Raw genomic sequence first — 17250 nt, 5'->3', positions numbered from 1 at the left:
GCTTTTTTTTTTTTTTTAAAGACAATCATTAAATAATCTTCATCTAGCTATAAAATAATCTCTAAATAAGGGCTCTAGTGAAGGAACTTTTTCCTAAGTCTTTTCAAGAGCAAATCCTAAAAGAGTTTGACCGAGTTTTCCTTTTTTGCTTTGAATGGGTACAGGTCCCCACTAGCTGTCCCTTGAATATACTACATTCAGCACCTTTGTACAGACTTGTAGGGAAAAAAATACACTTCACCACAATAATGTTTTACATACTTGTTCTAATTTCTTAACCATCCTCCTGCCCGTGCATTTCAGCAAAGCCACCACTCCCACCAGTTTTCTTCCACCTTTGCTTTGCATGGAAATAACTTGGCTTACATAAACTGTGCGTGTGTCCCGTGTGACTGTCTCTGATTTGGATTGCCATGCATCACATTTTAACTTTGGACTCACATATAAGTTTAATCACAGTGTTGTTGTGTTGTTTTTTCCTTTCCTTTCCTTTATTTCCCTCCTTGGTCTGTCCGTTATGTGTCTAAACCAGGAGGTTGCTCCAAGGAAAGGACCATGCCTCTTAGCACAAGACCATTCGTTTCATTGTTAGGTGTGAATTTCCCTTAGATGAAATGCCGGTTTGCAGCTGATTCAGACATCTTTTATATAGTCATTGTATATTGGCAGAACAAAACATACTGAATTCCAGATTTTTATATGATTAAAAAACATACATACATCATTAGAAGGCATTCTGAGTTTGCTACTACTGGCTTTCTCCTAGAGGAAATCAACTTTCTGCAATTTCTAATGCTTTTTTTTCCTTTTTTTCCCCATGTTTATATTTTTTTCAACATTGATCTGTAACATCTGAACAATCTTGAGATACCTCTGTGTAATTTCACTGCGTTCGTTCTTTGTTTTGATCTGTGATGGTGTGTGTGTGTGTGTGTATGTGTGTGTGTCAGTCTGTCTTGGCTATTTGTTATAGCTTTGTTGTATGTGTGGATGTGCTACAAGTGAGAAAATTAAGCAAGTTATTTCCTGCTCATTTTTCCTTTTCAGTTTTTTTTTTTTTTCCGTTAGCCTTGCTTTGCTTTTGTATCCTGAGACCTTGTGGATCCACCATTCCCAGCCCATTCTGTTGTCCCTCCCGCCACAACAGGAAAAGACACTGTGTCGTTTCAGTCCTGATTACATTTGCCGATATATTTTTTGATTTCCATTTTACTTTCAATGTTTTTCATTCACATCAAAGATGATGAGACAGAATCTACAGAAACATCTGTCCTGAAAAGTCACCTGGTTAATGAAGTTCCTGTCCTAGCCAGTCCGGACTTGCTCTCTGAAGTTTCTGAGATGAAACAAGATTTGATCAAAATGACCGCCATCTTGACCACAGATGTATCTGATAGGGCAGGTTCTATCAAAGTGAAGGAGCTGGTGAAGGCTGCTGAGGAAGAGCCAGGAGAGCCTTTTGAAATTGTTGAAAGAGTTAAAGAGGACTTAGAGAAAGTGAACGAAATCCTGAGAAGTGGAACCTGCGCGAGAGATGAAGGCAGTGTGCCAAGGTCTCAGTCGGAGAGAGAATTAGTGGAAGAGGAATGGGTGATTGTCAGTGATGAGGAAATAGAGGAGGCTAAGCTAAAGGCGCCTTTAGAAATCACTGAATATCCATGCGTAGAAGTTAGAATAGATAAAGAGCGCAACATCAAAGTAGAGAAAGACTCAACTGGGCTAGTGAACTACCTTACTGAGGATCTAAACTCCTATGTGTCTCCTCATGAAAAGCCACTGCAGACAGTTCAAGAAATAGCAGGGGAGAAACATGAGGTTCCGGCTACTGGCAGGAGCTTTGAAAATGAAGGGAAAGATATGCCCCCAGATGAGACACAGAGTGCACAGAAACAACACAAACCAAGCCTGGGAATAAAGAAGCCAGTGAGGAGGAAATTAAAAGAAAAACAAAAACAAAAAGAGGAAAGTGTACAAGGTAGTGCAGAAAAAAGTGAACTTAAAAAATGTAGTTCAGAAGAGTCATTAGATGAAGATGCAGGTTTAGCCCCCGAGCCCCATCCCACTGTAAAGGCCACTTCACCTTTGATAGAAGAAACTCCCATTGGTTCCATCAAGGACAAAGTAAAGGCCCTTCAGAAACGAGTGGAAGATGAACAAAAAGGTCGAAGCAAGTTGCCTGTCAGAGTCAAAGGCAAAGAGGATGTGCCAAAAAAGATAACCCACAGGACACACCCAGCTGCATCACCCTCTCTAAGGTCAGAGAGGCATGTGCCGGCCTCATCCTCGTCTAAAACAGAAAGACACTCTTCTCTTCCCTCCTCTACAAAAACTGAGAGGCATCCTCCAGTATCACCATCAAGTAAAACTGAGAAACACTCACCTGTGTCACCCTCTGCAAGAACTGAAAGGCACTCCCCTGTGTCATCAAGTAAAACTGAGAAACACTCACCTGTATCACCCTCAACAAAAACTGAAAGGCAGTCCCCTGTGTCATCTACAAAAACAGAAAGACACCCACCTGTTTCACCTTCAGGTAAAATGGACAAACGCCCACCTGTATCGCCCTCTGGGAGAATGGAGAAACATGCACCAGTATCACCTGGGAGAACAGAAAAACGCTTGCCTGTGTCACCAGCTGGACGAATGGAAAAGCACCCACCTGTATCAACCTCTGGGAAAACTGAGAAGCACTTGCCTGTGTCGCCTTCTGGGAAAACAGAAAAGCAACCACCTGTATCCCCCACCTCAAAAACAGAAAGAATCGAGGAGACAATGTCTGTTCGGGAGTTGATGAAAGCTTTTCAGTCAGGTCAGGACCCATCTAAACATAAGACTGGACTCTTTGAACACAAATCAGCAAAACAAAAGCAGCCACAAGAAAAAGGCAAAGCTCGGGTAGAAAAAGAAAAGGGGCAGGTGCTAAACCACAGAGAAACACAGAAAACAGAGAGTCAGACAATCAAACGAGGCCAGAGATTTGTGGTAACAGGAGTTTCCGAATCCAAGAGAGTAGTCCGTGCTTCCTCCGTAGGGTCTAAGAGAGAAGACGTAGTTGTAGAGAAGGAGAAAGCTCTTAGCCACAAAACTCCTGAACCTGTTCAGTCAGCACCAGAAGAAGAAAGCCATAAAGAGAGTGAAGTTCCCAAAGAAAAGCTGGCTGATGAACAGGGAGACATGGATCTCCAGATCAGCCCAGATAGGAAAACCTCTACTGACTTTTCTGACGTCATTAAGCAAGAATTGGAAGACAATGACAAGTACCAACAATTCCGAATGAGTGAGAAGACAGAAGAAGTACAGCTTCACTTAGATCAAGTACTCACTAGTCCTTTCAACACAACCTTTCCACTAGATTACATGAAAGATGAATTTCTTCCGGCTCTGTCTTTACAAAGTGGTGCTTTGGATGGCAGTTCTGAGAGCCTCAAGCCTGAAGGGGTGGCAGGTTCTCCATGTGGCAGCCTGATGGAAGGGACCCCTCAGATTAGTTCAGAAGAGAGCTATAAGCATGAGGGCCTCGCAGAGACCCCTGAGACAAGCCCAGAAAGCCTTTCTTTCTCACCAAAGAAAAGTGAGGAGCAAATTGGGGAAATAAGCGAAACGACCAAGTTAGAAACACCAACAGCAATTCATTCAGAAAAAGATCATCCCTCAATCAAAGACATCACCGATGGTTCTGAAGAGCAAGGTACCATAGTCACTGAAGACACAGAGCCCTCAGTCGAGTGTTTGCTGAAGGAGGACACCCTAGACCCTTCCAAAGACACATGCCCCAAACAAGAAGATGATTCCCTTGGCAGCTGTAGTGTGTTACTAGCAAAAGAAACACCCAAAGGACTGACTGAGGAAGCATCCACTGATGAGGGTCAACTTAAGAAAGTTGGTTCAGCCCACAAGACCCACAGTGATACTGAAACTCAGGAATCCACAACCACTGAGCCCTCAGATGAGAAAAAGGCCTCTCCGCTGCCTGACGCTTGTGTACAGACAGACACAGGAACTGAATCAAAGCCCCAAGGAGTTGCTAGAAGTCCCCAAGGATTAGAACTTGCACTCCCTAGCCGAGATAGTGAGGTCCTCAGCCCTGGTGCTGATGAATCATTTGCAGTGAGCCACAGAGACTCCCTGGAAGGCAGCCCTGTGCTAGAGGATAACTCCTCACACAAAACTCCGGATTCTCTGGAGCCAAGTCCTCTGAAAGAATCCCCTTGCCGTGACTCTCTTGAAAGCAGCCCTGTGGAACCAAAGATGAAGGCTGGAGTTCTCCCAAGTCACTTCCCTCTTCCTGCAGCTGTAGCCAAAACAGAACTCTTTACGGAAGTGGCCTCTGTGCGGTCCCGGCTGCTCCGAGACCCAGACGGCAGTGCCGAGGATGACAGTCTTGAGCAGACGTCACTGGTAGAGAGCTCAGGGAAGAGTCCCCTTTCTCCTGACACCCCCAGCTCAGAAGAAATTAGCTATGAGGTCACACCCAAAGCCACAGATGCAAGCACACCCAAACCAGCTGTAATTCATGAATGTGCAGAGGAGGATGACTTGGAAAATGGGGAGAAAAAGAGATTCACACCTGAAGAGGAAATGTTTAAAATGGTAACCAAAATCAAAACATTTGACGAACTTGAACAAGAAGCAAAGCAGAAAAGGGACTACAAGAAAGAACCCAAACAAGAAGAATCTTCTTCATCCTCTGACCCAGATGCTGACAGTTCAGCAGATGTGGATGAACCAAAACATGTGGAGAGTATAGAGGATGAAAGCGATGTCCCTGTGGTGGTAACATCAGAGAGCAGAAAGGCTTCTTCCTCCTCTGAGAGTGAACCTGAGTTGGCACAGCTGAAAAAAGGTGCTGACGCAGGCCTCGTACCAGAGCCAGTTATTCGAGTGCAGCCTCCTTCCCCACTTCCATCCAGCGTAGACTCCAATTCCAGTCCTGAAGAAGTACAATTTCAACCTATTGTTTCCAAACAATACACTTTCAAAATGAATGAAGATACTCAGGAAGAATCAAGTAAATCAGAAGAAGAAAAAGATCGTGAGTCCCATGTACCCGAAGAGAGTCATACCATTTCTACTAATGGCCCAGATATGTCTTATGATGATCTGAACGGAGATGCTGATGAACCAGAAATCTGTGAGGGCCATGGGTGTGAGACCAGGAGTCCCAGCAGCTTAGTCACTCCTATATCTTCAGGTCTCTACAGCTCCCCTAGAGAGGATATCACTGAGCAGTTAGCTATTCATGAGGAATCAGTCCCTCTGCAAGACACTGATGAAAAAGACACAGAAGGAGAAGAGCTTGATGTTTCTCGAGTGGAATCTCTACAAGTATATTGCCCCAGTGAAAGCTCTTCATCTTTGTCTTCCTTACCTCACTGTCCAGCATCTGAAGGACAAGAATTAGATGAAGACATCTCCTCTCTATCTTCTGCTACAAAAACAGAGGACACCAAAACTGACCAAGCTTTTGAGAGCTTACCAAAGGACTATTCCACTCAAGACTCATTGATTACTACTCAAACAGATAAATTGTCCATGGATGTTCCAGTGTCTGACCCAGCTGAGACTGATGAAATCTGCGATCCTCAAATAATAAGCCCTTATGAAAATGTTCCTCCCCAATCTTTTTTCTCCAGTGAAGAAAGCAAAACCCAAATGGATGCAGGACACACAAGTTTTCACTCTTTTGAAGTGTCTTCTGTTACCATCACATCCTCTGTTGAAGACGTGGTAGTAACAAGCTCCTCCAATAGAACTGTTTCAAGCCAAGAATCTAATTTTGAGGACCAAAACATGGAAAAAGAATCCAAACAAGAAAGCACCTTGTGGGAAAAGCAGTCAGATCAAGCCCCTTCATCTTTAGAGCCTTCTGTACCAAATACATCAGTAGTTGTTAGTGACCAAATCAGCAAAGTCATCATCACAAAAACTGATGTAGATTCTGATTCCTGGAGTGAAATCCGCGAGGATGATGAAGCCTTTGAGGCTCGAGTGAAAGAGGAAGAACAAAAGATATTTGGTTTGATGGTAGACAGACAATCCCAGGGTACCACCCCTGACACCACTCCTGCAAGGACCCCAACTGAAGAGGGGACTCCAACCAGTGAGCAAAACCCGTTTCTCTTTCAGGAAGGAAAATTGTTTGAGATGACCCGAAGTGGTGCCATTGACATGACCAAAAGGTCCTATGATGATGAAAGTTTTCACTTTTTCCAAATTGGGCAAGAATCCAGGGAAGAGACTCTCTCCGAAGACATGAAAGAAGGGAGTCCTGGCGCTGAGCCCCCACAACGGGAGACATCAGCTGAGTCACTAGCTCTCTCAGAATCAAAAGAAACAGTGAGTGATGAAGCGGACCTACTTCCAGATGACCTGAGTGAGGAAGTTGAGGAAATATCTGCTTCAGATGCTCAACTTCACACCCCCATGGGGAATTCAACCTCCCCTGAAACATCAACAAAAGAAGCTCCTTCTGCAGGCGCCGAGGATCTCCCCACCACACCAATGGGTGATATGCCTCTTAAGTCTAGTGTGAAAGATCCATCTTGCCCTGACTCCCCTGAACCAGTTGTACACGTTCAGTTAGATTTTTCCACAGTTACCAGGTCTGTGTATTCAGGTCGGGATGATGATTCTCCTGATTCTTCCCCAGAGGAACAGAAATCAGTAATTGAAATCCCTACTGCACCCATGGAGAATGTGCCTTCTACTGAAAGCAAATCCAAAATTCCTGTAAGGACTATACCCACGTCAACCTCAGCACCTCCATCTGTGGAGTATGAGAGTTCCCTTTGTGAAGATTTTTTGCCCAGCCTGGATGAGGAAAGTAAAGAGGATGAAGCAAAACCAAAGTCTAAAATCCCCGTGAAAGCACCTGTCCAAAGAGTAGAGCAGCAGCTTTCGCATCTAGATTCATCTCTCCAGAAAATAGTGGCTCCTCAGGGTCAGGACATGACAAGCAGAACACCAGATAGTAGAAGCAAATCTGAATCTGATGCCAGTGCTTTGGACTCAAAGACCAAATGTCCAGTAAAAACTAGAAGTTACATTGAGACAGAAACAGAGAGCAGAGAGAGGGCAGAGGAGCTGGAGTTAGAATCAGAAGAGGGGGCCACCAGACCAAAGATATTTACATCCCGATTGCCAGTTAAGAGCAAAAGCACCACATCTTCCTGCAAGGGGGCTGTGAGCCCTACAAAAGAAAGTAAGGAGCATTTCTTTGACCTTTACAGGAACTCCATAGAATTCTTTGAGGAGATTAGTGATGAGGCTTCCAAGTTAGTGGATAGACTTACACAGTCAGAAAGGGAGCAAGAATTAGTTTCAGATGATGAAAGTAGTAGTGCCCTGGAAGTTTCAGTAATTGAAAATCTGCCACCTGTTGAAACCGAGCATTCAATTCCTGAGGACATCTTTGACACAAGGCCTATTTGGGATGAGTCCATTGAGACTCTGATTGAACGCATCCCTGATGAAAATGGCCATGACCATGCTGAAGGTATTTGCCAGCCCCTGGGATTCCCTGTGCTACGCATGTCATAAATTTGATATAGTTTTTTTTTTTTTGTATATCTTTTATTTGGTGATTTGTGTCTCATTTTCTTTAAGCTTTCTGTAGTGGTTACTGTGTTTGTGTAAGCCCTTTGTGTTTCGTGCTTTCTCTGTGTACTCTTGTCTATGAAAACAATCTCAAGATTGAGTAATGAGAATGCTTATGGAAAACATCAACATGATGAACAGACAGCGGTGATCTTGCCTTTCTCAAGCCGCTGTTCGTAAGGCCATGCAAGCTTTGAGTTTTGTTGCTCTGGAGTCCCAGGCTTAGCCTCAAATTAAGCACTTTTGCTTTTGCACATGAACATGTTGGGCTTTGTTTCATATGGTAAGGATTCATTGCTTTTTCTTCTTACCCTTACGTACTTTAAAATCATTTGTACTCAACTTAGTAATTCGGTAATCATTAGGAAGCCATTTGCCCAAGAAGATTTCACGTTATCATGAAATCCCAATTGTTGTGGATCTGTTTTTGATTCAAAAAGTTGGATCTCAGATACCACTGGTAAACACTTTAAGCAAACAAATATAAGGTGAAAAAAAACCATGCTTTTTGTTTCAGTATTAGGTGAATGGAGAATGTACTCTGATTAGACGCAGCAGACAACAAAAACTCAAACTTTGCATGATGTAAGTGACCGTGAGAGGATGACCCTTTGAATTATAAAAAAGGAAACCATAGATGGCTTTGAGAAGTAGCCTCTGGTCTTCCAATATCTCTACAATAAAGACTATTATTCTTAAATTTGTGTCCTAAGAAAATGTCCTGATGTCTAAAATGCTGCCCATCAATTAATGGGGGTTAAAAACCAATGGGAAAATTAAAGTTTGTGGGAGTAATATATAAGCTTACTTAGTAGTAAGCACACAGAAATTTCACAGAAAGTACATCTATACCTATTGATACAACAGACACAAATACGTATGCTTTTATCCTCCATTCTTCCAAGGTCACCAGGACCAAGGAAAATGGTTCTGGCCAGACTGAAAAAAAAAACCCAGGTGGCCTGGTTAACCCATGATCTATGTCTTTTATGAATCTTGGATGTGATTTCTTTCAGATGTGATCCGGAAGTGATCTGTGCTGCCACAGGCAATAACAGGAGGTCCTAACCAGTTACTCCACTTCTGCAACCCACTTATGATTTTTCTGGTTTTTGATGAACAAGATGATTGTCTCCTGGTGGGCAGTAGTCTCTCAGATAATTTAAACAGAAAGTCCTAAGATTACTAGAACTCAGCAACTGATATGTCCAGTGACTAGTCTTGATTAAAGAGATATGGAAGCAGTTGGTTTTCATGATTTATAATTAAGTTGATTCCCCATTCCATTCCAGAAATCAGGCAAACATACCATTTAAAATGATTTGAAATATAATAGCTAATTTGTGCTATTATCAAATATTTGGACAAGTGACTTCCTCTCTTCGGATGATCAGTACTATGGGTGCTCTCCTGTCATAGACAACCTTTGGCCATTCTGTTTTTGACCTTCTGTAGATGAACAGGATGAGCAGGAACGGATCGAGGAAAGGCTGGCTTATATTGCTGATCATCTTGGCTTCAGCTGGACAGGTAAAATTAGCGTGACTCATTTTTTCAACAAAACTTGCTTCATTTAAGTAACACAACTGCACAGCCAAGTGTCATTAACAATGAAAAAGTTTTTTGGTTTTTTGGTTTTTTCTTTCCTTAAGGAAGACCTGATGGAATAGTGAAAAGAATAATAAACTCTGAACTAGAAAATCCAGGCAGGCCTTTTAATGTCTCTGGAATTTAGAAAAATAGAGCTTTAAGTTGGGGGATTTGAGAATATACCAAATGCCACTATCCTCCTTTGGGAGTCAGCAATATCCAAATTCGAGGACATTACTGTGTTTCAAAATCATTGTTAGACGTAATATCCATGAAGCTTAGTTGGAGATTTAACCCAGGGCTCCTTATTTTAGATACCTTATATCAGATATCTTCATTGTGAACAGCACTAAAATTTGCTTTGGATGAATGTTGAAATACCTATGAGTAAGATGTTTCACGAATTTTCTGAGAAATTAGGATATTTAAGTATAAAAATTATAATGTATGTAAAATTATTAAAAGAAAGTAAATTATAAAACCAATATGAGGAATAGAAACCCATAAGACCCTTAACAAAAATAATTAGTAACAGCAGAAAGAATAGTCATTCTTCACTTTTAAACATTTTAAAGTAATTGTTAAATACTGACCAGGTTTTTTTAATTGAGGGATTTAGGGGAAGGAAGGACATCAAAATATCTCTGGCTAGTTAAATAGGTGACATTCAGAATTATTTATTTTGTTTCTTAAGTACGTGTGTTTGTGTATAAAACGTAGTATCTATATACTTGTTGAAAATTCAAACCCCACAACTGTACAGAATTGTATAAAATTAAAAGTGTAAATAAGTTTCTCATACCTGCATCTCATCTTCTAGCTCCATGCCTCAAAAGTAACTGCTTACACTTTCTCGTGTATTCAGAAAAAAATATGCAGTACCCACATCTATGTGTACTATTTAAAAATAGTACAATTTTCCTCAATAATATTCCTCATAAATATTCCATCAGCATTGACCTATCTATCTCATTCTTTGAAATGGCTATTTAGTTTTACTGTGTGCAAGCATCATAGTTAGTGGCCTTTATTGCTGGACATTTGTTTCCTGTTAATGACAAGCATCCTAGTGCATTGGTGTATTTTCATGAGTATCTCTATAGGGCATATCACTGCAAGTAGAATTGAGTATCTGGAGAAAGGGTATATATATTTTGAATTTTGAAAGATATTGGCCAGTTGACATCCAAAGAGGACGTATTTACACACACACACACACACACACACACACACACCACAATTTATAAGTGTCCATGTACAATGTTAATGGTAGACGTTAAAGGAAAATTTTGTGGCTTTTTCCCTAGGCCAATTAATGCTTCTCAGAGCTTTTATTCAAGTGACATCAAATCAAAGAAAGGAGTTTATCCAACCACCGTAATATAACCACAGCCAGTATTTATCCAAGTATCCAGAAATAGGATTTACAGTACTTAAAACATTACTTAATGATTATTAAAAGTGAGAAAGTCTGTTACTCCTGTTTCAGTCATTTATTTTCCATTATCTTAGTTAAGAATATAAGCCTGTATTAATGGTCCAGTCTGCATTTTGGAATTAAATGGGCCTGAATTATACATGTTTTATCATCCGTTGCCTCAAATTTAGTGGTTCCACTGTGAAAGTGATCAATTCTATACCCAGTTTCAAGGAGAACATCCACAATTAAGGCCAGAAGAACAAAGGCATCTTGAGAGTCACTTCTAATGCACAGGGGGAGCAAAAGAACCCTATTAAAGCAATACAAAGAACACATCATTTACAAAATCACAGAGCCCGGTGTGGAGACTTGGACTTCGAAGCTCAGGTGTTTATGGAGCAATATTTTCTTTTCTAGAATTAGCAAGGGAACTGGATTTCACTGAGGAGCAGATTCATCAAATTCGAATTGAGAACCCTAACTCCCTCCAAGACCAGAGCCACGCGCTATTGAAGTACTGGCTGGAAAGGGACGGCAGGCAGGCTACAGGTAGGCGGGGAGCTGTATGTGAAAAGCATTAGGCTAAACGTTGAGCTATAAGTCTTGCTTTCCTGCAAATTCAGTAAAATAATAAAATAACGAATGCCATCAATCTGAAATACTACTGCAAGCAAATGGGAACGAGCTATGACATTTCTAAAATATGCGTGTTGCTTAACAATTCTTACACTGTATTCCCATGACTAGTGTCAATTAGGGGAAACCCTGGCTGCTAACAGGAATGTTATTAAAGTCCTAAAATTTTCTAAATATTGAGAGTGGACACAATTACTTTGTCATTGCTTTATTGGTAGTGCATTGCCCTCAGTTCCTACTTCCTTTACTCTTAAGTAACTTAAATGAGGGAAAGATGTCACATAGATATTCTTTATAATGGTTCATATACAATATTCTGACCATATCCAATCAAATGAGACCATCGCTTCATCTCATTCTTCAGCTAAATTTTCTACTTCCTCTGATATCTCTCTGAAGATCTACATAGAGACCTCCCTCATTTACATCCAGTCTACATTTGCCTTTCCTTCTCTTGCCATTCTTGTAGGTAGGATTGCCAGCTTTGGCAAATAAAACTAGAGGACACCCAGTTAAATTTCAGAGAGTCAACAGATAGTTTTTTAGTATAAGTACACTCCATGCAATATTTGGGATATACTTATACTTTAAAATTTGTTTGTTTGTTTTATCTGAAATTCAAATTTGACAGAGTGTCCTATATAATATCTGGCAACTCTACTTTTAGGGCTTATGCCTATGCTTTCCCATATATCTTTTCTGTTTGCTTATTTTTTACAAAGACCTTTATTTTATTTTATTTTTTATTTTTTTTTAAATATTTTATTTTTTTATTTGACAGCAAGAGAGAGAACACAAGCAGGGGGAGTGGGAGAGGAAGAAGCAGGCTCCTAGTGGAAGAGCCTGATGTGGGGCTCGATCCCAGAACGCTGGGATCATGCCCTGAGCCTAAGGCAGACTCTTAATGACTGCGCCACCCAGGCGCCCCTGCAAAGACCTTTAATTAAGCTTTGGTTGTTTCCTATACAAATTCCAATGTTTTAGTAAGGCAACTAAGTGAAAGACATCTTAAAAAGAGTACCCCTCAAATGTAATAAATATGTTTTCTCTAATACCCCAGATACCAGTCTCATTGAATGTCTCACCAAGATCAACCGAATGGATATTGTTCATCTCATGGAGGCCAGCACGGAGCCTCTCCAGGAGCGCATCAGTCATAGCTATGCAGAAATTGAACAGACAATTGCACTGGATCATAGTGAAGGTCAGACAATGTGTGTGCGTGTGTGTTGTATATGTAGTTAATTCAGGCAACTGGACCAAATCTTCCCTTTTTTTAGATGGTGGTTTATGGACTTTGGTAATCACACATTTTTCTCATTTTATAGGCATCCATATTGCTCATTCTTGGTTATTTCACCATTGTCCTAACCAGTTGGGACTGCAATAACAAAATGCCGTAAACTTGGGGGCTTAAACAAGAGAAATTTATTTCTCACAGTTCTAGAGAATGGAAGTCAGAGATCAGGATGACAGCATAGGTTCTGGCAAGGGACCTCCTTTGGGTTGCAGATGGCTGTCTTCTCGCTGTGTCCGCCCACGGGGGAAAGAGCTAGCTAGAGTGCTCTTTGGCCTCTTCTTATCAGGACACTAACCCCATTCCTGAGGACTCTACCCTCGTGACCCAATTATAGTCCAAAGACACCACCTCCAAATATTATCACTTTGGGATTAGGGTTTCATCGTATGAATATTAAGGGGATACAAACACTCAGTTCATAATAACATGGATGACCTATCCAGTGCCCTTGCTTCAGTTCCTTGATGACACTTCTGATATTTGTGTCTTTTATTCTACTTTACCCATTTCAGTGCTCACAACCAAGACTATGTCATTACTGATGATGATACTACTCCCGCATCCTAACTTGAAGCATTACACTTACTTCCTCTTTTGCTTCCACACCAACAATTCTTCAAACCCACTGGGACCTCCAGCCATTGGCCCTACCACCTTTCCATTACTTAAAGTTTCTCTAATCCATTTCCATTTATTCACATGCTCACTCACTCGGTTTCTCCTCTCTCATCTCTACTTTATACCAAGAATTCTCTTCTTTTTCCAGCCTCCAGCATTTCTCTTCTTCTTATTCAAAGGTGATGACAGAGTTTCATATTTCTTAGAAAAAATAAGAATTGTCCAAAGCAAATGTCCATATTCTTTCACAAAATCTACCAACTTAAATGCATCTCAGTGCCTATACTCTACCTTCCCTCCACTATGAAATGCCTTTGCTTTGCTAAAACCATCATCTCTTCTTTTGTCCTGGATCTCTTCCCTTTTTATCCAATTAAGGACCTCACTGCTGTTGTTGTCTGTGGCTTCCTACAACTAGATCTGTCTCAACAGCACTAAAACATGCTTTAATGGAGCCCATTTTTAAAAACAAAACAAAACAACTCCTTTCACCCCATATTCCTCCTTGCATGATTGTTCTGTTTCTCCATTCATTTTATAGAAGATCTCTTCAAAAATACAGTCTAAATTTCCTGTATCTGCTTCTTGTCTTCCTGTTCTCTCCAGCACTGTCTCTAGAATCCATGCCAGTCAGTCTTTTGTCATTACCTCCCAACAGAAAACAGTCTTATAAAATTCACCAGTTATTTCCTCATTGCCGAATACAGTGAGTAATTTTTCAGTCTTCGCCTCATGTGTAACGTTTGACCAAAAAATTAATCTCTTCTTAAAATATTTTCTTCATTCACTTTCTATGATATACTCCCTTCATAGTTCCCCCTCCCCATTTCACTGGCTATTCTTCCTGAGTTTCTTTCTGTATCTTCTTACTTTTCCCAGATTTCAATGATGGTGTATGTTACTGTTTGGTGAGAGCTTGTCCTATCTCCCATCTCTCTCTTTCCTTCATCAGTATTTGGCCTCCTTGCTGTTCCCCAGGCACCCTATGCATTCTCAGGCTTCAGGGCTCTGCTCCTTTTTGTTATTTCCACTCTGGAATATTCTTCCCTTAGAGCATCAGTACTTTTTTCTCTCACTTAATTCAGGCCTCTGCTTAAATCATCTCTCTCTCTCTTTTTTTTTTTTTTTTGCATAATTCAATGAGAATTTAATGTATGTAAGTTTTCCATGGTCTTATAATTAATATAATTTGGTATAGATTAAGTCCATTATTTGTCACGAAGTAGAATGTCAGCAGCTGCCACTCTCAGGTGGGCACAACAGCTCACTGTGGAATAGACTTCCAAAGCAGTGCAGGCTGGCCGTGGGGAGCACAGTCTCTAGGCCTTGTGCCAGCTGTGTGAGGCTTGTGCCTGTTTTCCAATCTGAAAACCAGAGATGATAATAGCACTTCCCACCTCACCTGAAGGAATCAAGTGGACAGCATGAGTGACATCTCATTAAATCATCTCCTAATAGGACTCTTTCCTGACAAGTCTATCTAAACTACTAGCCCTACTTGCTCTATACTTCTACCCTGGTTTCTTTTTCTCCTAAAATTTATAATAAGTGTATATCTGCAGAAATAAAAGTTCAGTGAGAACTTTTTTATCTTGTTCACTGCTATATGTCTGACATCTAAACAGCACCTACTACGTAGTTGATACTCAATACAGATCTGCTGAGTCAATAAATAAGTAGATGAATGTTAGTCATACCTCTGCTAAAAATTTTTCAGTGACTCCTCATTGCCCTGGATATAATAAAATCCCTGAGCCTGGCTTGAGAGACCCTCCAGAAAAAGGCTACTCACCTCAGAGCGTTGTTAATACAAGTTAATACTCACCAAGCACCTAGAACAGTGCCTGACATGTAATTAATATTTAAAATGTATTCACTATTACTAATTAATCTTAAACTCTAATTCTTCTTACTGCTTACATTCTATGCTTAGTATCACAGTCAATGCCTCCTTATCACTAGGGCTCCTTAAAAGGTCACACCCTCTGCATTTCCTTTCCTAATTCTTTAACCCTGGGTCGGGTGCTCCCCCTTTCATTGGCTGGCACTGTGGCCTGGTCACTCTGCATTTCAATAGACTCACTTGCCTGAGCTTGGCTAGACAGTCTGCATCTTGCAGGTCAGCTGTGTAGCCTTGGGTCTGTCACAGGATGTGGCGCATTAATGGTTCGATTAAATGAGCTTCGATGAAATAATTTAAATTGTTCTCCTGCGTAGGCTTCTCCACCCTTCAGGAGGAGCTGTGCACTGCACAGCCCAAGCAGAAGGAGGAGCAAGCTGTTTCTAAAGAGAGCGAGTCCTGCGATCAGCCTCCCATTGTGTCCGAGGAAGACATTTCGGTCGGCTATTCCACTTTTCAGGACTGCATCCCCAAAGCCGAGGGGGACAGCTCCGGAACAGAGCGCTTTCCCCAAACTCACAAGGAGCAGGTTCAACAGGATTTCTCAGGGAAAACGCAAGACCGGCCTGAAGAGTCCTCTCTGGAGTGTCAGCAGGAGTACTTGTGAGTTTCACAAGAAAGCCTGTAGCGTGTAATTCCAAGAAACAAGCCAGTGTGACAAGAGTGCCAGGTGTAAACCGCTGTCAGTTGTTTTCAGAGGGTGTTCAAATACCCCCCCTCCAACAAGGGCCAGACCTATGGAAAAAGAGCAAAAGATTTGAGATGTAATTGTGACAGCATTGTGTGGGAGATCTGCTTGAACCAACTTACAGTTCTGTGACCTTGGGCAAGTCCCAAAGCCCTTTTGCTTTCTGTTTCCACATCTCTAAATTATAGTAATTTATACCTTATTCATCTCATAGTGTCACAGGTCAAGGATGTGCCCATGAAAGCATTGTTTCAAGTATAAAATTTCACGCAGACCTCATTCTTAGTGCTTCTAAGAGTCCTGCCCGTCACTTCTCTGTAACACTTTGATACGTGCCAGTTGTCCCATAGCTCGTTCAGAGTGGGAACAGTGACAGCGTGGGTTGAGGCAGCCCTCAGTGTTTTTCACCAAAGCGATGGGGTGGCTAACAATAAAACTGGAAACACAGCACAGATTATTCACACAGAATGAAAGACCATGAAAACGAGGTGGGATGGGGTCAGCGTGGGAGGAAAGAGGAGTTTTTCAGAGAGCTTCTGGCTCAAGGAGGCTTCTACAGAGCAGGCAGCTCAGAACTCAAGTTCTGGGCTTTAGAGAAGCAAAGGAGAAAGAGAGCTGTTTAAATGGCACCTGTTATTTAGAGAAAGAAAACAGACTGTGCAAAAGGCAAATGTGTCCCCGGCCCCGAAATCTGAGAACAGTGTGTCAGGAGATTACATCATAGCATTTTTCTTGTCATTAAATGAGCTTTGTGCTGGGGTCACTGGAACTTGAGAAGAGGGTGAAATGGTAATAAAATCATCCCCTTTTTCCACTGAGCCACCACCTCCCAACTTCCTTTTAGACTTTGGTGGAGAGTAGAAAGAAGAGAGAAAGAGAAAGAAAAAGGTGGGAAGCAAAGAGGGCATATCAGAGAGGTACTCTGGGCACTTAATATCTAAGGAGGGACAGAAATTTGCAATAAGTTAAACAGAAAAAGCAGAGAATTTTCTTAGAAAATGAGATTATAAAGATTGCCTTGAAGTAACTCCAAACGATATCAGTAGAAAAAGTTTTAACCAGGTCTTTCCATCAAGTAATACAGTTTTCCAGAGGCATAATAAGATTCTTTCTATATTTACAATCATGATAACGATATTAACGTGGGGTTTATATATTGGTTTTTAAAATTTTTTCCCCCAAATTTTTTGACTCTTGATTCGAAAGCCTTATGATCTACAGATCTTTGTTATATAAACCTCCTCAAATCTTCAAGATCACCTTGAGTTATCAAAGAAAAGATGAAATTATAATTTATATACTTTGTAGAGATTAGGAAATGATAATACATTTTAGGATAATTTTTATCTTTAGAATACATCTTTCCCAGTCAGTGCCTGATCAATGAGCTATAACTCTATACAATAGCTTACATGATTTTTATTCAATTTTCATTTCTTGGCCACATTTACAAAACTTATTTTGACTTCCCTGGACCATGAAGATAAATTCCATTTTTCCTT

At 41.0% G+C, this 17250-nt stretch overlaps 1 protein-coding gene across 50 annotated transcripts in view; it reads left to right on the top strand.

The window, feature by feature from the left end:
• ANK2 (ankyrin 2) overlaps positions 1–17250 on the top strand; it is a 629716-nt gene that overhangs the window by 600247 nt on the left and 12219 nt on the right. For 30 of the 50 annotated variants that reach the window (XM_034671336.1, XM_034671337.1, XM_034671349.1 and 27 more), the window contains 4 exons: positions 9052–9126; positions 11024–11155; positions 12303–12446; positions 15378–15663. In XM_034671336.1, the coding sequence (XP_034527227.1) occupies positions 9052–9126; positions 11024–11155; positions 12303–12446; positions 15378–15663 (637 nt within the window). Of the gene's footprint in view, positions 1–1240; positions 7496–9051; positions 9127–11023; positions 11156–12302; positions 12447–15377; positions 15664–17250 lie in introns of all 50 variants that reach the window. The other 20 variants (XM_034671321.1, XM_034671324.1, XM_034671320.1 and 17 more) reach the window with 1 other exon arrangement.

This window comes from Ailuropoda melanoleuca, chromosome 11, assembly GCF_002007445.2.
Source record: "Ailuropoda melanoleuca isolate Jingjing chromosome 11, ASM200744v2, whole genome shotgun sequence".
NCBI lineage: Eukaryota > Metazoa > Chordata > Mammalia > Carnivora > Ursidae > Ailuropoda > Ailuropoda melanoleuca.
The sequence above is the reverse complement of the archived record's forward strand: the minus strand, read 5'-3'. Positions and strand labels throughout refer to the sequence as shown.